This window comes from Sapajus apella, unplaced genomic scaffold, assembly GCF_009761245.1.
Source record: "Sapajus apella isolate SASKATOON/1434 unplaced genomic scaffold, GSC_monkey_1.0 scaffold48, whole genome shotgun sequence".
NCBI lineage: Eukaryota > Metazoa > Chordata > Mammalia > Primates > Cebidae > Sapajus > Sapajus apella.
In genome coordinates this window covers 9,656,228-9,678,835 of record NW_022436988.1, presented here as the reverse complement: position 1 = coordinate 9,678,835, position 22,608 = coordinate 9,656,228, and the positions used below count along the sequence as shown (strand labels likewise).

The following is a 22,608-nucleotide window of genomic DNA, read 5'->3' as shown; positions in this document are numbered from 1 at the left end:
GGTGCCAAAAACGCAGCCACCTCACACCAAAGAGGAGGTATTGGAACAAATGCTGGAGTGGGTGTGAGACGAGACGGATGAGAACTGTCTTCCTGCTTTTGTTATTTCAATTATTAGACAACTGATGGCAAAAGGCCTTGGGCCTCTTCCAATACATCCTTTGTGTAGACACTGTGATTATATCACATATATGCATGGCATATTTTGAAAATGTTTATTGAAATATTAGGTTTGACAGCGAAGGTCTATGGGACCCACGCTCCCAGATGCTAGATCACAGATTGCACAAGGCAAGAACATGTGGTGTCTACAAAAGCTGCAGTGTTAAAACCCTCTACGTTGGGCATAATCCTGGCTTACTTTCTATATTTCTATTAAGTAGTAAGGAGAGCCGAGTGCAGTGGCTCACACCTGTAATCCTTGTAACCCCAGCACTTTGGAAGGCCAAGGTGGGTGAATCACCTGAGGTCAGTTCAAGACCAGCTTGGCCAAAATGGTGAAACCCTGTGTCTACTAAAAATACAAAAAATTAGCCAGGTGTGGCAGTGTGCTCCTGTAGTCCCAGCTACTCGGGAAGCTGAGGCATGAGAATTGCTTGAACCTGGGATGAGCAGGCTGCAGTGAGCTGAGATCATGCCCCTGCTCTCTAGCCTGGGTGACAGAGTGAGCAAAAAAAACAGGAGTGTGCTGATGGGTCTAAAGAAGCTAAAACATCAGAGTATAACCGCTGTGTTGAAAGACAGCCCTCCAGCACTGGATGCTTGGTTACCAGGCATGGCCACCCCATGTGTCATCTGCCCCCATATCACTGGATAGCCACCCAGCTTGAGTGCCCAAACCGATTGCAGACACCCACCCAGGGTCAGGAAGCAGTGTGGGTACCGTCCATATGGTGCTCAGAATTGTTTGGGCCATCTATCCTGATATTCTGAAATTTTCTTTGCAGCTAACAATGTGACAACGTAGAAAGATCGAGGACTTCCAGAGCTAAGGGATCTGAAGACAGGCACCTGTGTGAGCTCGGGCAGGCCGCTTGATGCTAAAGGTCATCACACAACGCACATGTACGCATCCCTAAACTGGAACTAAACACGGCAATAAGGCGAAAAGGTGCCTCTTTCACTCAGGCACCTCCTAATACCTCTGCGTTCTCATCCCTGTCCTGCTGTCCCTAGCACAGTGCCCGGTCTGGCTGCTGAAGCTGAGTTCTTTGCTTCCCATCCATGGTTTTGATGGTCCCAGCTGATATGTAGAAGGCAGAGGAAGGGGATAGTGCTGTCCCGGAAGAAGACACGGAAAGGAGCCACAGACAGTGAAGAGTTAAAGACACATTTCCTTCAGGGCCGGGAGCTTTTCCAGTGACCAGGTGACAGCTTCTGTTAGTGCTCACTTCTGCAGGCAGAGGAACAACAGTGGCATCTTCAGGCCAGTCAGATGAAGTTGGCCAGGGAAATACAGAGGAAAGGCAGGGAACACCCCGATTTCAAAACACACTCTGGGCCGGGGGCAGTGGCTCACCTATAACCCCAGCGCTTTGGGGGACTGAGGCAGGAGGATCCCTTGAGCCCAGGAGTTCGAGACCAGCCTGGACAACACAGGGAGGCCCTGTTTTTACCAAAAAAAATTTAAAAATTAGCCGGTCATGGTGGTACACACCTATAATCCCAGCTACTGGGGAGGCAGAGGAGGGAAGATCGCTTGAGCCCAAAAGGTGGAGGCTTCAGTGAGCCACGATTGCACCCCTGCACTCCAGCCTGGGTCACAGTGAGACCCTGTCTCAAAGGACACACACTCAGCTGGCCAGTTTGCCTTTTCTCTATCTGAGCTCACAGGTATGGCGCACAAGCACAAGAGCCGTCTTACAAAGCCCGGGGCCCCCACGCCATCCCTGATATGTTGACATTTCTCTCCTTGCTGTAAGAAAGGCTTCACCAAACTCTCATGGAGCTGGAACCTCAGTGCCCTTAGTGCAGTGTATGTCAGTTACGGCTAGGGCAAGTCAGGGAAATGGATTTTGATTTTCAAAGAAGCAAAATTGATCAGTAAGACACTGGACAGCTCATAGAATCTCTGGGAAAGATGGGGCGGCAGGCTCAGGGGACAGGGAGGCAGGAAGGAAGGGAAACATAACATTTAGAACCCAGTCGAGCACACTACAGAGTGATTCTGCTGAGGACATCATTGTGGGTACCCACAGCTGCCACCAGCACTACCACCAGCATTAGCAGCTGGGAACAGCTGGGTTCACTGCCCCTGCTGTCTTTAGGGAGTGGATGTTCCTAGTGATACCTGTGCCACCACCAAAATGCAATCGCCCCTGTCACCTGCATTTTATTTTTTTGAGACAGAGCCTTGTTCTGTTGCCTAGGCTGGAATGCAGTGGCCCAATTGTGGCTCACTGCTGCAGCCTCGACCTCCAGAGGCACAAGTGATCCTGCCTCACTTGCCTCTTGCTAAGTGACTGGGACTACAGGCCTACTGCCCCACAGCACTACTACTGCTGGCTAATTTCCTTTTTTTTTTTTTTTTTTTTTTTTGAGACGGAGTCTCACTCTGTTGCCCAGGCTGGAGTGCAGTGGCGCGATTTCAGCTCACCGCAACCTCCACCTCCCAGGTTCAAGCGACTCTCCTTCCTCAGCCTCCCGTCTCCTGCCTCAGCCTCCCAAGTAGCTGGGATTACAGGTGTACACCACCACGCCCGGCTAGTTTTTGTATTTTTAGTAGAGACAGGGTTTCACCATGTCAGCCAGGCTGGTCTCAAACTCCTGACCTCAAGTGATCTGCCGGCCTCAGCCTCCCAACGTGCTGGGATTACAGGCATGAGCCACTGCACCCGGCCCTTTTTGTATTTTTTGTAGAGATGGGGTTTGGCCATGTTGCTCAGGCTGGTCTCGAACTCCTGGGCTAAGGGACCCACACACCTTGGCCTCCCAAAGTGCTGGAATTACAGGAGTGAGCCGCTGCACCCGGCTGTCACCTGCTTTTCAACAACACTAACTTTTCACCCAAGTCCTAGGCAGTTGTGTCTGATGGGCCAGTCCCAGGCCGGAGACTTGCACCGTAGCTGTAAGGGGTCCCAGAAAAAAGATGTTGCTAGACAGCGATGAATTCTCCAAACACAGAAAGGAGATACTGCGGATGCTTGTCAGCCGAATGCCTTTAAGTGTCCCTTGCAAAATAGGATCAGAGACTGCAAATTGCAAGCCCGCCACCAGAGGGTGATTGTGGGAAATTACATGAAAAGGTAGAAAAGAGCGCGAGCCAGGAATTTAAAGATCAAGATCCAAAAGCTGACTGGGTCACCTATTAGCTAGGCAATTTGGGCAGGTAAATAAGCTCTTCTGGTTTTCTTCTCATGAACAGACTAGGAATATCATTCCTACCTCTCTTGCAGGGTGGATGTGCCCAGAAAATGAGATAATCTCATGGACAGGCTTTGAAAACTGCACTTTGAGTAAAACCCTTTGCCTCTCCCGAGCCCGTTTCTTTATCTGTAAAATGAGAACGATACTCCCTACCCTGCAAGGCTTTAACGAGGTAAACTCGAATATTATAAATGCACCATGTATTTGCAGATTTAAATTCTGTGCATTCGGAGGTGGCGGGTGGCAGAGGGAAGAGCAGGGATGCCGGGGAGGCCCTGAGTTGCTGGGGGCTCAGACTGGCCGCTGAGCACATCATCATTTTGTCAACACTGGTGTAGATGAAATCTTTCAAAAAAAAAAAAAGGGTCTGGGACTTAGCAGAAACAAGCTACACTCCCCAGATTCTACAATTTCTGGGCCACGTGGAGGGGCGCCCACCCGTCAGGCGCTGCGTTCCCCCGGGCTTCCCGGCCTCTTCCGCCCGGACCGCCGCCCTCCTCCCCTGGGTCGCGGAGGTCAGGCACTCGCAGGGAAAACGTCTTCAGGGGCTAAACGTAGGTTTTAAACGAAATGGAAAAAATCCCCAACACGAGTCAACAGCAGAAGACAAGCAGACGCCAAACAAGCGTTCAGAAGCCGTTGAGGGGCGGCGAGGTAGCTCTTCCGGGGAACAGCGACGGGCGCGGATGTCCCCCTTCCTAAAGCGCACCGGGGGAACGGCCCGAGGCTGAGGGGCGGCGAGCGCGCCCGAGTCCGCTCGCTAGCGCCAGGCGCGTGGAGAGCGGCGGCTGCGGCTGGGCCAACGCCGTCAGGCCGCTGGTCCCGACCCCGACACCTAAGTCCACCGAGAAGCTCTGCTCCTGCTGGGGAGGGATGACTTCGGTCGCAGGCTCACGGCCAACCTTGGCGACCTCACCTCCCCACCCGCTGCCTTTAAGAAAACGCCGCGCAGGCCCGGTCCCGCCCCTCGCCCGCCCCTCGGGAAACAAACATGGCCCCCAGCGGGGCGGAAGCGCTTTCGCCCCGAACCAAAATGGCGGCTGGGCGGGACTAAGAAGGGCGGAAGTGGCTTGCGGGAGGCTGACCAGTGCACCATGGCGGCCGCGGCAGCCTCTTCCGCGCTAAAGCGGCTGGATCTGCGCGACCCCGCGGCTCTTTTCGAGACGCATGGAGCGGAGGAGATCCGCGGGTTGGAGCGCCAGGTGCGAGCCGAGATCGAGCACAAGAAGGAGGAGCTGCGGCAGATGGTGGGCGAGCGGTACCGCGACCTGATCGAGGCGGCTGACACCATCGGCCAGATGCGCCGCTGCGCCGTGGGGCTGGTGGACGCCGTGAAGGCCACGGACCAGTACTGCGCCCGCCTCCGCCAGGCCGGCTCGGCCGTGCCCCGCCCACCGCGGGCTCCGCAGGTCAGTCACCGTACCCCCACCCTGCGGCCCCGCAGGCGGGTCCCGGAGCCCCTGGCCTTGCAGGTCACCTCCCGTCCCCCGCCCCCGCGCCGGTCAGTCCCGGACCCCGCGAATCCTTACCTTCCTTAGCCAGGAGCCTGCCGCCTCTAACCCTTTGGGCTCCCCTCAGGGGACGACGCCAACCTCCCTTGCACAGACGCTGCTGCTGATCTGTTGTGGAAATGCCATTCAACGGTTTCTTCAGGAGCTTTCCCCGACTTCCGGGCCTTGATTCCCTCACCTTACTGGGCTCCTTTCAATTTTAGCGGAAAACGCCAGGGGTCTCTGTCTAGACCGTTTAACGCTCCCCTATATAAAACATTTCCTGACATTGCTTTTCTCAGATTTCTTCTCTATGTTGACGCCTGCCCTCCAAGTCATTTATTCCTCATCCTAACCTTCCCCAATCCCAAAGAGCAATTCCACCCGTTGGGAGTTGCTGAGGGTAGTACCAGCCGTCAAGCCCTTACCTGAATGTATGCATGTATGTATGTATGTAACAGGCTCTCTCAAACTGCTGGGATTCAGGGATGAGACGCCAAACCCGGCCAAGCCCTTACCTTTTTAATTTTTTTTTTTTTTTTGGCTCTGTCGCCAGGCTGGAGTACAATGGCCCGATCTCGGCTCACTGCAACCTCCACCTCTCCAATTCAAGCGATTCTTCTGCCTCAGCCTCAGGAGTAGCTGGGACTACAGGCATATGCCACCATGCCCAGCTAATTGTTTTGCTTTTTCTAGTATAGACGGGGTTTCACCATGTTGGCCAGGATGGTCTGTCTCCTGACCTTGCGATCCACCGGCCTAGGCCTTCAAAGGCGTGAGCCACGGCGCCGGCCACCCTTACCTTTTAATAGCTGAGCACTTTCATTTGAAGAACTAAGGCTTTTATCATTCAGGTTATCCTTATCCTGTGTTCTTCCCCCAAAACGCTATTGATTAGACACGATCAGGAAGGATGGAAGGTAAACAAACACATCCTCATATTGGAGCTGCAGCTTGCATTCCTAAAGATTTTTTTTTTTCATCGAAGCATGAAGAGGATCACTGATAAGCAGATAGTGAGATGAAAGTTTGCCTCTCCATAGGGCTGAGCAAAAGTGCACGTGTGTGCAGGAAAAACCATGGGATCTTACAACACTCCTGTAACTCTTCTGCACTGGACTTTGGTGCCTTGCTGAGTTGCACTGAATCCAGCTTCATAAAAGCTTTGAATCCTTCAATACCCCCAGATTTCTTTCCAAGCCTGTAGAACACTGAGACTGCTTTTGTTTGTTCTTCTGATTTAGTTCTGTGCCTTCCCCTGCAGCCACAGCAGCCGTCTCAGGAGAAGTTCTACAGCATGGCTGCCCAGATCAAGCTCCTCTTAGAAATTCCCGAGAAGATCTGGAGCTCGATGGAAGCCTCTGAGTATCTCCATGCCACACAGCTCTACCTGCTCTGCTGCCACCTTCATAGCCTGCTCCAGCTGGATTCTTCTAGTTCCCGATACAGTCCTGTCCTCTCCCGGTTTCCTATACTCATCCGGCAGGTGGCAGCTGCCAGCCACTTCCGGTAAGTGGTGTTAAGACCTCTGGTGGTGGCCAAGCTTCATGCTACAGGTGTATGGAGTTTGTCTTCTTTCCTAATGTACCAAACCTCTTTACCCAAGATGTGAAAAATGCCCTGGTGACCTTTGTCATCATTTTTCTAGGTCAACTATTCTGCATGAAAGCAAGATGTTGCTCAAATGCCAAGCTGTGTCTGACCAAGCTGTGGCCGAGGCCCTATGCTCTATAATGCTCTTAGAAGAGAGTTCTCCTCGCCAAGCCCTCACAGACTTCCTGCTGGCCAGAAAGGCAACTATTCAGAAACTTCTCAACCAGCCACACCATGGTGGGTGTGGCTTCTGACCAACATTTGGTCCTTAAACATGGGATGGAGAAGGGTGAGCTGCGGGAGACTGAAGCCTCCAGAGTATCCACTTTCAGTTTGGGAAAGGTAATTGTTTCAAAGAGGGTGGTTTCTTCTTCTAGGTGCTGGTATCAAGGCTCAGATCTGCTCATTAGTGGAGCTGCTGGCCACCACTGTGAAGCAAGCTCATGCCCTTTTCTACACTTTGCCAGAAGGACTGCTGCCAGATCCAGCCTTGCCATGTGGCTTGCTCTTCTCTACCCTGGAAACCATCACAGGTCAGCATCCTACTGGTGAGCTCTTAGCCAAACTTTTTTATTCTGGCTCATTCAACCGATAACTTGCTTAGCATCTACTGTGCGCCAGCTACAGTGCTAAGCTTTGGGGATGGAGCAGCGAACTGGACAGGCAGAGACCCTTTCTTCATGAGGCCACAGCTGAGTGGTAGAAGCAGGTATCAGACTCACAAGTATGTGAATGTCTATTTAGTGTCAATGTTGGTCATTGCTAGAAAGGCTAAGTTCAAGTTGCCTTGGGAATATTGAATGGAGGGAATTCACCAAGGTCAGAGAAGGCTTCCCTGGAGAAGCCTTTAACCTGAAAGCTGAAGGTTGAGTGGGAGTCAGTCAGGTGAAGAAGGAAGGAAGAGGCTTCCAGGCAAAGGGAAGAGGCTGTGCAAAGATCGTGAGGCAAGGAGAAACTGTAAGACAGCCAGTGAGGCTGAGAGGTTTTGGGTGAAAGGGAGAGTCACTTGAACAGAGACTAGAGGTGAGGCCAGGGGCCAGATCATGCCCAGCTTTGTGAGCCAGGCTAGGGAGTTGAGACTTTATCCAGAGAACAATGGAAGCCTCCTGGGACCTTCCAGGTTTGGTGTGGACCTTCTAGGTTTGGTGTGGACCTTCTGTTATATGTGCCCATGCATCCTATACTTTTATTTGGTAGCTTTTATCTCAACTGCAATGAAATACATGCATTTGGCTTTTAGGTGGCAGTAGATCCCCTTGGGGCTAGAATGGATGCCGAGAGCTCACTTAGGAGGCTGTTGCCGTGATCCAGGTGTCAGCCACTGGAGGCTTGGTTAGGAAGGAGTAGGGTTGAAGCTAATTCCATGGCTTGGACATCTGTGTAGGAGGAGAGGATTTGTTGACAGATTGTGAGAAGGCAGGTGACCAAGTTAAGTAGAAAAAGAGCTGTTTTGAAGGGGCTGATGATGGGCTCACTTTGAAATGGCCCAGTGCTGTGCCTCACATCTGTAATCCCAGCACTTTGGAAGCCGAGGCAGTCCAGGAGTTTGAGACCAGCCTGGGCAGCATAGTGAGACCCCATCTCTACAGAACATAAAAAAATTGCTGGGTGTGGTAGCATGCCTCTGTGGTCCCAGCTACTTGGGAGGCTAAGACAGAAGGATCGTTTCAGCCAGGGAGGTTGAGGCTGAAGTGAGCAGTGATTGTGCCACTGCATTCCTGCCTGGGTGACAGCGAGAGCCTGTCTCAAAAAGAAAAAAGAAAAAAAAAGGAAAAAGAAACTGTTGCATTGGCAATGCCTGAGGCCTTGGAATGAGACTGTGAAGCAGGCAGGTGCCTGAGGGCCCAGAACAGAAGGCTGGGAGGTCTGGTTGGAGACACACTGTTGTGCATCTGCATGTGGCTGTTATTTGAAGCTGTGGGGATGGATAACATCATCAGAAAGAAGAGATGACAGAGGACTTTGCCTTATGGAACTCCAGAAATCCAAGGTCAAATGGAGGTGTCAGCAAAATTGACTAAGGAGATACAGCCAAAGGTAGAAAGGAAACGGAAGAATGTGGCCATTGCCAGAGAGAAGCGCTTAATGTCGCCTCATCTTGGCTGACTTTTTCTTTCAACTCCAGCTCCTTACGCTTCGCTTTCCCTCTAGGTGCTTACATTTAGCACCTCATCCCTCTCAGGAAAGGTGGGTAGTGGCTAACTTGTCAAAGCAGTACAGGGGTACTTGGGAGGGCCCTGGGTTTCAAACTCCAGAGGGTACGTTATGCTCAGAACACGGTGAATGGGGCCTCCCAGAGTTGCACAGTGCAGGCCTGTCCCCTTCTTGACAGGCCACCTCTGAAGAGCTATGAATGACTCAGTATCAGGATGAGTGGTCATCGGTTCTTTCCTTCCATCAAGGGAGGTAGGAGGATTGGGAGGAAAGGGAAGCCATTATCTTTTACTGTTGTGACAACTTAAGTTCTGCTTTTAGAATCCTCGGACTGCACAGCACTCATTTCTTATTTCTACTCTTTTGATCCCCATTTTTTTCCTCCTGATCTTTGCCATTCTTCACAACCGACAGAATGACCAGCTGTGTAGGCGGCTGCCACACTCCCTGATGGGACCTCACATGTGTCCCTACTTTCTTTTTCCTTGTATTTCAGAAGTCCAGTTTGCGACCTTCCAAAGGAAAACTATCTGAGTTTTGGAAATTCCTTCTAAGCCCATGTTTTATATATTTTTTTGGAGACAGGGTCTTGCTTTGTTGCCCAGGCTGGAGTGTAATGGCATGATCATGGGTCACTGCGGCCTCGACCTTCTGGGCTCAAGTGATCCTCCTACTTCAGCCTCACAAGTAACTGCAACTACAGGTGTGCACCATGACACCCAGCTCATTTTGTTTCTTTTTTGTAGAGATGAGCTTTCACTTTGTTGCCCAGGCTGCTCATGAATTCTTGGGCTCAAGCAACCCACCTGCCTCAGCCTCCCAAAGTGCTAGGATTACAGGCGTGAGCCACTGCGTCCAGCGTGACTCCCTGTTTTAGTTTCAAAGGGTGGCCTAGACTGCTTCTCACTTGGCCTTCTCTCTAGGAAAAGGGACTGGTGTCCTGCAGGAAGGGATGGAACTCTGCAGCTGGTTTAAACACCTGCCAGCATCCGTCATCGAGTTCCAGCCAACACTCCGAACCCTTGCATATCCCATCAGCCAGGAATACCTGAAGGACACGCTGCAGAAATGGATCCACATGTAAGTAGCCAGAAAATGCTTCCCCGCGGCTGGCAGAAACCACCCGTGCAGCCTTGCATGGGGCCAGACAAGGGTCAGCGAGGCATGTGCAGAAAGCCTGCTGTCCTGGATGGCCTGCTGCCCATCAGCCACTCACTCTGTGACAGATTGCCACCTTTGAGGTCATTCATCATCCACCGTGGGGGAACCAAGAAGGAATTTGTCTTGTAAAAGGTGTGGGAGTTTTAAATTCTCTTCATGTGAGAATGTGAGAGCTCTGCAACTCCTGTTTTTACTTAAGGCATTGTTTTTGGGTTTTTGTTTTTTGAGACAGAGTTGTGCTCTTGTTGCCTAGGCTGGAGTATAATGGTGAGATTTCAGCTCACCACAACCTCCGCTTTCCGGGTTCAAGTGATTCTCCTGCCTCCGCCTCCCAAGTAGCTGGGATTACAGGCATGCACCACCATACCCGGCTAATTTTTCTATTTTTAGTAGAAATGGGGTTTCTCCATGTTGGTCAGGCTGGTCTCTAACTTCCGACCTCAGGTGATTCACCTGCCTCGGCCTGCCAAAGTGTGAGATTCCAGGTGTGAGCCACCGTGCCCGGCCAACTCATTGGTTTTTGAAGCCATTCCATAGGGCTCTAAACTTCTTATATCCACAGGGAAGCAAGGGTAGGCCTGGTGAGAGGGCAACAGGCTGCATGCCCCAGTCCAGCCAAAACGCTCTGTGTTGCCACAGATCTGCCAACACTCTGAGACACATAAATTTATCTAATGGAACTCAGAAAAGAGATTTTCAAATGGGATTCTGATGTTTTTCTTAATAAAGATGTGAATACTATGCATCTAATGGAGCCCAAAGGAAATGATTCTGTTGCAGGTGTCATGAAGACATTAAAAATGGGATCACCAACCTGCTCATGTATGTGAAGAGCATGAAGGGTCTCGCAGGGATCCGGGACGCCATGTGGGAGTTACTTACCAATGAGTCCACCAATCACAGCTGGGATGTGATATGTCGGCGGCTTCTGGAAAAGCCGCTCTTGTTCTGGGAAGAGATGATGCAGCAGCTGTTCCTTGACCGATTACAGGTGAAGTGGAAAGTCACATGGTCCGCCTGTTTCATGGCCAGTCCTGGTGGTATTGTGACTGTCTTAGGAGACTTCTGTCACTTCCCAAGTATACTCTTTTCCTGCTTAGTAACAGATCCAGAGTCTAGAGCTGAAAGAGGCACGGGGCCTCTGTCACTTGGTCGGGAATGTGCCCATGTTCATCGTAATGGCTTTATTCTCTGCCAACACCATGCCATCTTTCTGAAGATGGTGAACATTCTGAATGCTAGGATAGATTACCATTTGGTACTCAGTTCTGAAACTTCAGGGAACTGTAATTAGAACTCTTCTCTCATTCTCTTTTAGACTCTGACAAAAGAAGGCTTTGACTCCATCTCCAGTAGCTCCAAGGAGCTCCTGGTTTCAGCTTTGCAGGAACTGGAAAGCAGCCCCAGCAGCTCCTCTTCAAACAAACACATCCACTTTGAGCACAACATGTCGCTCTTCCTCTGGTCTGAGAGTCCTAATGACCTGCCTTCCGATGCTGCCTGGGTTACCGTGGCAAACCGGGCTCAGTTTGCCAGTAGCGGCCTCTCCATGAAAGCACAAGCCATTAGCCCGTGTGTACAGAGCTTCTGCTCTGCCCTGGATTCTAAGCTGAAGGTTAAACTAGATGACATCCTGGCTTACCTCCCCTCCGATGACTCATCACTGCCCAAGGATGTTTCTCCCACACAGGCCAAGAGCTCTGCCTTTGACAGGTATGCGGATGCTGGGGCGGTGCAGGAGATGCTGCGGACCCAGTCTGTGGCCTGCATCAAGCACATCGTGGACTGCATCCGGGCAGAGCTGCAAAGCATCGAAGAAGGTGTGCAAGGGCGACAGGATGTCCTCAGCAGTGTCAAGCTGCACTCCATTCTTTTCATGGCCAGACTCTGCCAGTCCCTGGGAGAGCTGTGCCCCCATCTGAAGCAGTGCATCCTGGGAAGATCAGAGAGCTCAGAGAAACCAGCAAGGGAGTTTAGGGCTCTGAGAAAACAGGGAAAGGTGAAAACTCAGGAGATCATTCCTACACAGGCCAAGTGGCAGGAGGTTAAAGAAATACTCCTCCAGCAGAGCGTGATGGGCTACCGGGTCTGGAGCACTGCAGTTGTGAAAGTAAGTGATGTCACTTCTTCTTATCCCCATCTTGTCTCACCTCTGTCATGTTCCAGTCTTGCCAGCCTCAGTCAGTTCCTTCAGTAGTAAAGGAGAAACAATTCTTATTTCAAGAATTCTTATCTGTGCCAGAAAGTTCAGTAAAACTTTTAAATTCATTTTTAGCCTAGATTCTGTAGACAGAGAAGCTGCATTTTTTCCTCGCATCAGATGAGAATGAAAGATTCTGCCTGGATTTCCTCTCTTTAAACTAAACGCCATATTCCAAGTAGTTTCCATTTGTATCTTAAGAGGTGGTATTTGGGCCAGGCATGGTGGCTCATGCCTGTAATCCTAGCACTTTGGGAGGCCGAGATGGGTGGGTTGCACGAACCCAGGAATTCAAGACCAGCCTGGACAACATGATGAAACCCCTCTCTACAAAAAATACAGAAATTATTCGGGTGCGATGGTGCACACCTGTAGTCCCAGTTACTTGGGAAGCTAAGGCAGGAGCACTGCCTGAGCCCAGGAGGTCGAGGCTGCAGTGAGCCGTGATTGCACCACTGCAGTCACCCTGGGAGAAGAGCAAGACCCTGTCTCAAAAAAAGAAGTGGTAGTTGACATTTATAGGGTAGTTAGGAACAAAATTCCCATGACTAATGTCATCGATAATTAGCCAAAAGAGGAGTGACACCATCACTGCACATAGCGCTTCAGCAGCTTGAGCTGTTCTCAGGATTACACACATCATTTTCAAGAAACTACGAGCATCTGAATGGCTTGTATGGATATTTGCCTTTTATTACCAGGTTTTGATCCATGGATTCACCCAGTCATTACTTCTAGATGATGCTGGTTCAGTCCTGGCCACAGCCACCAGCTGGGAAGAGCTAGAAATTCAGGAGGAGGCAGAGTCTGGCAGCAGCGTCACATCCAAGATCCGACTCCCTGCACAGGTGAGTAGGTACCATCCCAGCAGGGACCATGGGCTGAAAAGGAATAAACTGCTCCGTGGAAAAGAAAAAGGATTTTGGAAAATCATTCAACATACAACTTCAGAGGAATAGCTGAAAGTAACATCTGTAACTTTCTACTATGGGGGCATAGTGGATGTAGGGCTAAGGAAATGGCAGACTGTTCAAGAAGTCAGTTAACGATTCTTTTCTTTTGTAGCACAGGCTCTGTGCTAATTAGAGAACCACTTACTTAGAGTGAAATAAGCAGCATAAAACACAGGCACCTCTGCCAGGCCAGCCTCAAACCGTGTAACGGCAGATTGCACTTCACTAGGGGCCTCGTGTCTGCCGAACAGTCTGCCTGTAAGAAGCCTTGCTGAGAGAGGTTGAAGTCCTGGCACATAGTCCCTGTAAGATTAAGTGGATTCACTTTCACTGGGTGTCATTTAATTGGTGCAAGTTGGCAACATGACATTTCTTTGTTCTTTTAGCCGTCCTGGTATGTACAGTCCTTCCTGTTTAGTTTATGCCAGGAAATGAATCGGGTTGGAGGCCATGCCTTGCCAAAGGTGACAGTACAGGAGATGCTGAAAAGCTGTATGGTTCAAGTAGTAGCTGCCTATGAGAAACTTGCCGAAGAAAAACAGATTAAGGTAGGTATCTAAATGTTTGCCCATTAAAAACACAAATTTAGGCCAGGCGCAGTGGCTCATGCCTATAATCCCAGCACTTTGGGAGGCTGAGGCGGGTGGATCATGAGGTCAAGAGATGGAGACCATCCTGGTCAACAAGGTGAAACCCTGTCTCTACTAAAAATACAAAAAATTAGCTGGGCATGGTGGCATGCGCCTGTAATCTCAGCTGCTCGGGAGGCTGAGGCAGAAGAATTGCTTGAACCCAGGAGGCGGAGGTTGTAGTGAGCTGAGATCGCGCCATTGCACTCCAGCCTGGGTAAAGAGCGAAACTCAGTCTCAAAAAAAAATACACACAAATTAAAGAAAAAAAAAACCAACCTCAGCTTTGTCTTGGGTTTGAGCAATTCATATCAAGAACTCAAACTGTTAAGGATCACCAGCCCTGGCATCTGGTGCCATAAAAAAGCTCTATCTTAGGAGTGGCAACCAGTGCTGTGAGTTTACTTATACCTATTCTCAAGGGTCAAGCAGATCTTCACTAAGAACGCAGCTCAGCACAGATGGAAAGACCAAGACCCAGCATAGTGGCTCACACCAGTGGTCCAGCACTTTGGGAGGCTGAGGCCGGAGGATGGCTTCAGCCTAGGAGTTCAAGGCTGCAGCGAGCTCTGATCCCACCACTGCACTCTAGCCTGGGTGACAGAGCAAGACCCTGTGTCTTAAAAAAACAAATCAAAAAATCAAAAAACAAAAGGATCAGAGCTTCAAAATAAAAGACCTGGCTTCCAGCCTCAGTGCTGCCACTTACTCACTGGGGGCTCCAGGCAAATCATTCACCTCTGTTTACTCAGGACCAAATGAAATCCTGTAGATCAGCTGCTCAGCGGTGTCCTCACTTGTAAAAGGCACACAGCCCCCTATGCCAGCCACAGCACACTTACCTTAGGGGTGACTATGGGGAGTTAGAACGGTTGCCTGCCACACAGCATGTGACACACACAGGTGCTCGCTTATGGGGAGTTCTTATCTCCAACCCTTCTCACCACTTTCACTGTCTAGGAAGCAATTCTGCCCTTGGTATGTAATCCCATTTCATTAGTTACTTTTTTTTTTTTTTGGAGAGTCTCAACTCTTATCCAGACTAGAGTGCAGGGGTGCCATCTTGGCTCACTGCAACCTCAGCCTCCCAGGCTCAGGATATTCTCCCACCTCAGCCTCTCAAGTAGCTGGGACTACAAGGCCTGTGCCAGCGTACCTAATTTTGTATTTTTTTTGTAGAGACAGGTTTTGCCATTTTGCCCAGGCTGGTCTCAAACTCCAGGGTTCAAGCAATCTGCTCATTTTGGCCTCCCAAGGTGCTGGAACTACGGGCAGGAGATACTGCACCTGGCCAGTAACATTTTTTAAAAAGGAACATGGTCGGCCAGGGCAGTAGCTCACGCCTGTAATCCCAGCACTTTGGGAGGCCGAGGCGGGTGGACCATGAGGTCAGGAGTTTGAGACCAGCCCGACCAATATGGTGAAACCCTATCTCTACTAAAAATACAAAAATTAGCTGGGCGTGGCGGTGCACATCTGTAGTCCCAGCTACTTGAGGCAGTAGCATTGAGACAGAAGAACTGCTTGAACCTGGGAGTCAGAGATTGCAGTGAGCCGAGATTGTGCTACTGCACTTCAGCCTGGGTGACTGAGCGAGACTCCATCTCAAAAAAAAAAAAAAAAAAAAAAAAAAAAAAGGAACAATTTCTGATTTTGGAAAGAATTCAGTTAAGTCTTCTCTAATGAGCTTCCTCAAAATACTTCATGCAAGGAGCCTTTTTTTTCCCATTAGAACAACAAGTTACAGCATCTGAGGTCTTTTTAAGGGTTAGGTCTCTTCCCTGCTGTTAGGTTTTTAATTTTAAGACCAAGTTTCTAACATAACTTGCTTTGTTGTTATGAGATTAAACTGGCCATATGAGTATTAAAACCATCTGCTTCTGAAATAGCAAGCTGAAACTCAACCAAAACATGAAACTATTTATTACACTCACGTAACAAGTTCTCTCTCTTCATGGGTGTGGACCGGGAATTCATCTGCAGAAAGATGGTACATTTCCAGTCACCCAGAACCGGGCGCTGCAGCTGCTTTATGACCTGCGTTACCTCAACATTGTTCTGACAGCCAAGACTGACGAGGTGAAGAGTGGCCGGAGCAAGCCAGACTCCAGGTGTTGTATCCTCTACTGAGCTATGTCAAGGCAATCTCTTCCAAAAGCAAATAGTCCCTTTGCTGGGAAGCCACCAGAGTCAGCCTCTTACTGCACATTCATTGTTTGTTTTGAACAGTAAGTAAGTGCTCATATTACCAGCAAGTTAAATAATAGTCGCTTGCTGGAGAAATGCCATGGCCAAGTGAATTAGGTGGATTCTCATTTCTCCCTCTTCTGAGTCAGCCTAGCAGCTGCTAAGTATCATTTGAGCCCTTAGTGCCCTTTTTATAGACAGAACATGGGGAAGGAGTGGACTTCACTTAGACGTCCTATCAGGTTGAAACTCTTGAGGGTGACTTCAACCCAATCATCAGTGACAAGTGTACTAAACCAGCAACCAAGCAGAATAAAATCAAATTTCAGGATTTCTGTAGCATTAGGATATCATAAGACTGTTTTTGATCCTAAAAAATGTGGACAATAATGATCCTAATCCTTTTCTCAGAATTGAGAAAGTGACAGACCACCTGGAAGCCCTCATTGATCCATTTGACTTGGATGTTTTCATGCCGCACCTCAACAGCAACCTTCATCGCTTGGTGCAGCGAACTTCTGTGAGTCAAGTCAAAACCACGCTCAGCGTGAACCAAGTACCACAGGTTCAAATGACAAAATTAACCTCCTCCAGCACTTAATACTCCGGGATGCAGCATTAGGAGGGGAATAAGACACAAATAGCCGAGTGTAGTTATAAGGGCTGAAAGAGGATTAGATAAAATCGCACACACCGAAGCAACCAAGATTTGACCCCTTTAGTTGTAAATAAGGATTATTAAAGTTTTATCCAGTTAGAAAGAGGAATAAAAACTCCCTGACTCTCAGATTCTGACCCGTGGGCAGTGATAAAAAGTAATTGTGAAGCATTAACATCATACCCCAAAATGATGGTTAGAAATGCAGTAGTGATGGGTGACTAACAGAAGTGCCTTTCTCTTACCCGAACAATGAAACCTCTGCATTTTCTTGAGCTCCACTTCTTGTCTGCCAGGTTCTGTTTGGATTGGTGACTGGTACAGAGAATCAGCTCACCCCCCGGAGCAATACATTCAACTCCCAAGAACCCCATAACATACTGCCACTGGCCTCCAGTCAGATCAGGTAAAGGCTGCTAAGAGGCTGCTGCTGGGCCCCGGAGCTGCCTGTTTATGCTATTCAATTCTTTCCTCTTGTTTTGGAGGTTTGGACTTCTCCCACTGAGCATGACAAGCACTCGAAAGCCTAAATCAACCAGAAACATCGAAACAAAAGCCCAGGTTGGTGCTAAGAGCAAGAGGCTCATCCGCTGATAGGGTCCCCACCTCCCACCGAGCCACCCAATCAGCTCCCTTTTAAATAACTCATAAAGAACTGAATGACAAAATACACTAATGCTGCTTTTAATGGCGGCGCAATATAGAAGTACAAGGTTTTACTAGCTTGAGCTAATAGGTGTAAAAGATGCCCACTGACACTACCAAGTAGCCTCTTAATAGAAAATGTAGAAAATATACAGGACAAGGTGGAGATTATCTCTTGAATTTAGTAGGGTGAAAGAGTTAACTGCCAGCCCAGCACTATGATTGTACTTGTTTGGAAAAAAATTGTTTTGTTCTGGTGATGATGGTTTTATCTTCCCTTTTAGCTGGGTGGGAAATAACAGAAAATTTGTTTCCCCGAAAGTTTTACATTTTCTTGTTAATACATGTTTCGTTTCAGTAGGATGCCATCTGTTAAGCCCGCAGAAGTCCTCCTGGGTATTTCTGGATTGTGCTGTGTGCACGTGTGTTTGAAAGCTCAAACAGCTTGTCTCCTTACAGCATTGTGTGCTTTATTGTTAGACACAGTATTAGCAGTGTGTCCTTTCCATATTCCCTACTACCGAACCCATCAAGATCTGAAATCCTTGTCAAGTATCTGGCTTTAAAAGTTGGGAGATGGTAGTTTAAAAAAAAAAAGCTCCTGCAAAAACCATCCAGTTCGTAAGCATGGTCTGTGCTGCAGCCTCCTCCAGAACACTGTTTCCACCGCAGTGACGGGCTTTCAGTTCTGCCAACGTTTGGGAAACAGGCCGTGGAAAGAGGTGTCTGTGTCTACCCTTTTCCCAGGATAGCCCTCTTTTCCAAATTCTAGTTCTGTCACAAAAGCTCATGCTGTTCCCTGTGTCCTCTTCAAATCCTGACAGACAGCAAAGTCCTCTGACTAGAGCCATCGTGCTTCTCAGCTCCGCTTGTGTGTGCCGTGTGGACTCCGAGTGGCGCTGCGCAGAGGGCGAGTGGGCAGGAGGGCTCAGGTCAACTCTAAGGCACTTTTCTCTACATCCAATGGCAGGTTGTCTCCCCGGCATGCTCCACAGCTGGTGACCCGACACTTCCTGGCTCCTTGTTCAGACAGCTCATCAGTGAAGAAGACAACTCGTCTGCACCTTCATTATTCAAGCTTGGCTGGCTCTCTAGTATGACTAAGTAACACGGCAACACATCTGTCTCTCCCTAAATAAATACTACTGCTTCATTTCTTCTAAAGGTGCCTCTGCTCATTTGATTCTAAGCCACAACATTTCCAGTTTCACTGATGGAATGTGGCCCCCTAATTACTGTTAGGCGTTACTTTAAGCATCAAGTTAATCCTTGTCCAATCATTTCACACTTCTTGCTTTAGACATCAGTTCAGGTAGCTTACATTTTACCAGCGTTAAACAACACCTTAATTATTGATACTACAAGGTAGAACTATCAATGAGGTCACGTAAGCTGCTGACTGAACAAATTTGTAGGACGAAAAGTCATTACATATTTCTTCACTTGGAGAACTGCTGTGTTTCCTACTAAAGTCTGAGACTCTGGAGGAATAGTGACACAGAAGTTATCTGGGTATACAAGAATCTAAAAGACATTCTCCCTGGAAATACAAATATATAACAAAGAGTAGAGACTATTAGGGAGGGTGCTTCACTGACACAGTCTGAATTGGATCTGATTGTTCTGTTACACAGGAGAGAGCACTTTCAACAGAACATCTACATACTGAGAGGTAGTATGGCAGTTAATTTCAGTGCAAGACTGAATCAAGCTTCCTATATTTTGGAAAAAAACTATGTTTTTTCATGGAAACTAGATACTCTTTACTAGTTTATTGAATAAAAAAAATTGAAGGTCCCGCATTTTTAAAAGGCCCTTTACATAAAGTAGAGTTTCTAATTGACAGATTTGGAAATCAGTCAGAATGGGACATACTATGGATTCAACACACAGAATGAGTTTTCCTCATATCACTACCTTGACATGGATTTTATACCCTCCCTCAAAAGAATCCTATAAAAAATTGCTTCAAAGCCCCTTTGAAATTGCAATAGTGCAGCAAAACCACAAGTAAACAATTGCCTGTTAACCTGTTATTTCAAATATAGACTGAAAAGCCAACAGGCATTTTTCGTGTGCAATTTTTCTTTTAAAACAAGTTGTAAGTTGAAATACCAAATCTGCACAGCGCTGTCCCTTCACAGAAGGCAAGAAACTGCCGGCGCATCATGTCAGAGGCCGCCCGCGGTGCTGTAGGCTGTGGAAGTGGGCCTCCCTCAGGGTCTGGTTGATGTGGAAGTAGGGGCCGTGGCACAGCGCGGACTGCTCAGACACAGGCTGAGGGGTGTTAGGGCTGGATCCAGCGATGGTCTGGCTTACGCTGCCTTCCGGCCCGCTGGCCCTGTCCGGGCTGTTGATGCTGCTGCTGCTGCTGCTCCCACCACTGTCACTGCCTGAAGACTGGAAGGAGAAAAAGAAACAAGGCCACAATCAGGCTGTGTTGTTTAAGAGGTTTACTGTGGTTTCATGTACAGCGCTCTATTAAGTGTACCTTTCCAGTTCAGCTTGAGGATGAAGACAGATACTGGGCTTTGGAATTTACAAGTATGCTCTCCTAGGACGTTTCATCCTCTCCTCACAGCTGCCCTGTCAGGTTGAGCAGGATTTACTGTCCCTAATATACAGCCGTAGGAGGATGGGTCCAGGTTCAAGCACAGGCCGTCTAACTCCAAATCCCTTCAACTATATCCTAATTCTTTTACTCCTTTTCTCTACCTGCTTTTCACACTCATTTCAATAATTTCCAACCAAAGAAGGAGGTTCTCAGCCTCCAAGGGAATGTATCAGTCATTGGGACAGGTATAAACAAGGTGTCCTTAAAACAAATAAGATGGCTTCTGGGCACAAGTGAAGATAAACCCTAAAAGCCTATGCCAATTTGGTGATCATCATGGACACAAAATGGTATTCTGTAACTGCAGGACACATACCCTGAAAGGACTAATAGACTTCCGGTCAAGTTATCTTATGTTGGCATTACTGCAGTTCATTTGTACATGTGTGCACATGAGCATGCCTAACTTCCTTACTGAAACATGACTTGGTGTTTTAGTCATCTTAGAGAGCCTACTTGGAGATCCCTGATAAGAGTCACTTTCATTCTGCAGTACAATTGTTCATGTCAAAAAAAAAAGTAAGTCACTTTTAGGAATTCCTACCTTCCACCACTAAGACTCTCAAAGGGGAGTAACACGAAGGACCCATTTCAGGATTTTGGTATTTTACAAAATTTTTTTTTTTTTTTTTGAGACAAGGTCTCACTCTGTCCTGCAGACTCAATATCCTGCGCTCACGCAATCGTTCCACCTCAGCCTCCTAAGTAGCTTGTACTACATGCGTACGCCACCATGCCCGGTTAATTTTTTTTTTTTTTTAAGCAGACACAAGATCTCATTATGTTGCTCAGGCTGGTCTCCAACTCCTTAGCTCAAGCAATCTTCCTGCCTTGGCCTCTGAAAATGCTGGGATTATAGGCTTGAGCCACTATGCCCAGCCTTATTTTGCAACTTCATTACTGCATTTCTAATAAATGACAACCCTCATAACTCAATTGGTGGTGCCTTTCTGTATTTACAACTCAATACAATATTGTATTCAGCATATAAGAATTCTAGTATTAATATCTAGTGTACAGTTTTTTTTAACTTAGCCATGTAATACATCTAAATTTATGTTCCCTTAGGCAGACATTCTGAAATGTCTGCTTACAACTAGGTAAAGCCTACGCATAAGAAAAAAAGACTGGAGGCCGGGTGCAGTGGCTCACACCTGATTCCCGGCACCTTGGGAGGCCGAGGCGGGTGGATTGCTTAAGTCCAGGAGTTGGAGACCAGCCTGGCCAACACGGCAAATCCCCTGTCTCTATTAAAAATACAAAAAAATTAACCAGGCATGGTGGGGTGTGCCTATAGTCCCAGCTACTCAGGAGGCTGAGGTGGAGAATCACCTGAGCCCAGGAGGTCAAGGTGGCAGTGAGCCAAGACTGCACCACTGCACCTCCAGCCTAAGGAATCAGAATGAGACTGTCTCCAAAAAAAAAAAAAAAAAAAAACCACCGGAAAGAAAAAATGAGATCACAGTAGTTATATTAGAATGGAAAGATTATAGCTGCTTGGTTTTTTCTACACTTTAACTGTTTTGCAGCGTTATTATGTATTTTATTATAAAAATGTATAAATTAAATAAAAAATAAACACAAGGTTTATATTTTAAAGTGGTTTTTGAAGTCCTACTTCTATCCCTTTTTTGACCAAAAGTTACATCCAACAATATGCATATAGAAAACTGATCCGAAACAATGAAAAAGCAATCTTCACAAGGCAACCATCATTAACAAAACTGAAACCAAGGCTTGTCATGGAGCTACGGTCACGTACCCCATTGCCTACAGGTAGCAGGAGACAACCCCTCTTTCTAGAATAAAAATAATAAAAAAAAAAAGCCTCATGAAAGGATGATAATGGGCTGGGCTGATGAAGTCAGATAGCAGGATCTGCAGCAGGTGATACTGTATCTACTTAAAGGCTTAAGAATTCAAAGTCAAAAACAAAAATTGTATTCTACAAAGGCCTCTCCTAACCTCGTTCAACTAGAATGGCCATTTGTACCTTGTGAGTCATGAATATTTAACAAATAGGTCACTACGCTAAGTAAGAAACCCACCGCGCAGAACGCTTTGTTTCCTCTAGTCTGTTTTCTTTACTGTTTCTCATTACAGGTACTGTCTGAAAATCAAGGCAAGAACTACAATCAGTTTCCAGTAAGTCAAGGCTTCATCTCAAATCATATCTATTTCATACTATAACAGCACAAGGGCGATGCTACTCTGGGAAAAGGCAAAAGTTCATTACAGATTAGGGAAGATTTCCGTACGTAACTTTTTTTTAAGGGTTAGATAGATTTGCAATTTGCAGTTCATTTAAAAAATCTTGTAAGTCAACTTACAGAGACAGGTAGCCTTGTTTATAATGGCTAAAAATTGGAAACAACCTAAAGGTCCCATAGAGAATTGGTTAAATTATATTGCATCCATTATATACTTATATGATGAAGCTCTATTCAGCCATTAGCGATGATCATAGGGATGCACATTTACTAACAGAAGTCTTCAGCATCATTTTTTACATCATTTCAGTTCATATTAAACAGTGTATATAATACATCAGTTGATTCTTAAAATGTTTTTCTTAAATGTATACATACATATATTTATATACACCAAAAACAATCTGGATAGATATATATGACAAAATATTTAGGATTTGGATCTTTTATTTTAAAACCTATTTTCTAAAGTGTCTACCAAAAAAATATTTCTTTTGAAGAAAAAACTGATCATGAGTAAGTGAACTAAAGAATGCTACTGTGGGCCAGGTGTGGTGGCTAACACCTGTAATCACAGCACTTTGGGAGGCCGAGGTGGGCCGATCACTTGAGGCCAGGAGTTTGAGACCAGCCTGGCCAATATGGCAAAACCCTGTCTCTACTAAAATACAAAAATTAACCGGCATGGTGGCACATGCCTGTAGTCCCAGCTACAAGGCGGCTCTGGCAGGAGAATAGCTTGAACCTGG

The 22,608-nt window shown here is 47.5% G+C and overlaps 2 protein-coding genes across 4 annotated transcripts in view; one reads left to right on the top strand and one right to left on the bottom strand.

Moving 5' to 3' along the window:
• Nucleotides 1-4,384: 4,384 nt before the first annotated feature.
• COG1 (component of oligomeric golgi complex 1) lies at nt 4,385-19,102 on the top strand. 3 transcript variants are annotated; one of them, XM_032241850.1, is made up of 15 exons: nt 4,385-4,774; nt 6,120-6,364; nt 6,504-6,685; nt 6,826-6,996; nt 9,526-9,682; nt 10,544-10,754; nt 11,082-11,873; nt 12,665-12,811; nt 13,303-13,464; nt 15,529-15,656; nt 16,144-16,252; nt 16,687-16,796; nt 16,876-16,951; nt 17,397-17,431; nt 18,006-19,102. In XM_032241850.1, the coding sequence occupies exons 1-14, from the start codon at nt 4,460-4,462 to the stop codon at nt 17,409-17,411; spliced, it is 2,820 nt and encodes a 939-aa protein (XP_032097741.1). In that variant the 5' UTR covers nt 4,385-4,459; the 3' UTR covers nt 17,412-17,431; nt 18,006-19,102. The 3 variants fall into 3 exon arrangements, with proteins under 3 accessions (XP_032097741.1, XP_032097738.1, XP_032097739.1); XM_032241847.1 differs by lacking the exon at nt 17,397-17,431 and having other exon boundaries at nt 18,006-18,199; XM_032241848.1 differs by having other exon boundaries at nt 17,397-18,199.
• The window catches only part of FAM104A (family with sequence similarity 104 member A), a 26,117-nt gene continuing 20,567 nt past the window's right edge, over nt 17,059-22,608 (bottom strand). Inside the window, 3 exon segments of the mRNA XM_032241862.1 lie at nt 17,059-19,435; nt 21,698-21,723; nt 21,726-21,759. Of these exon segments, the coding sequence (XP_032097753.1) occupies nt 19,202-19,435; nt 21,698-21,723; nt 21,726-21,759 (294 nt within the window). The 3' untranslated portion in view covers nt 17,059-19,201.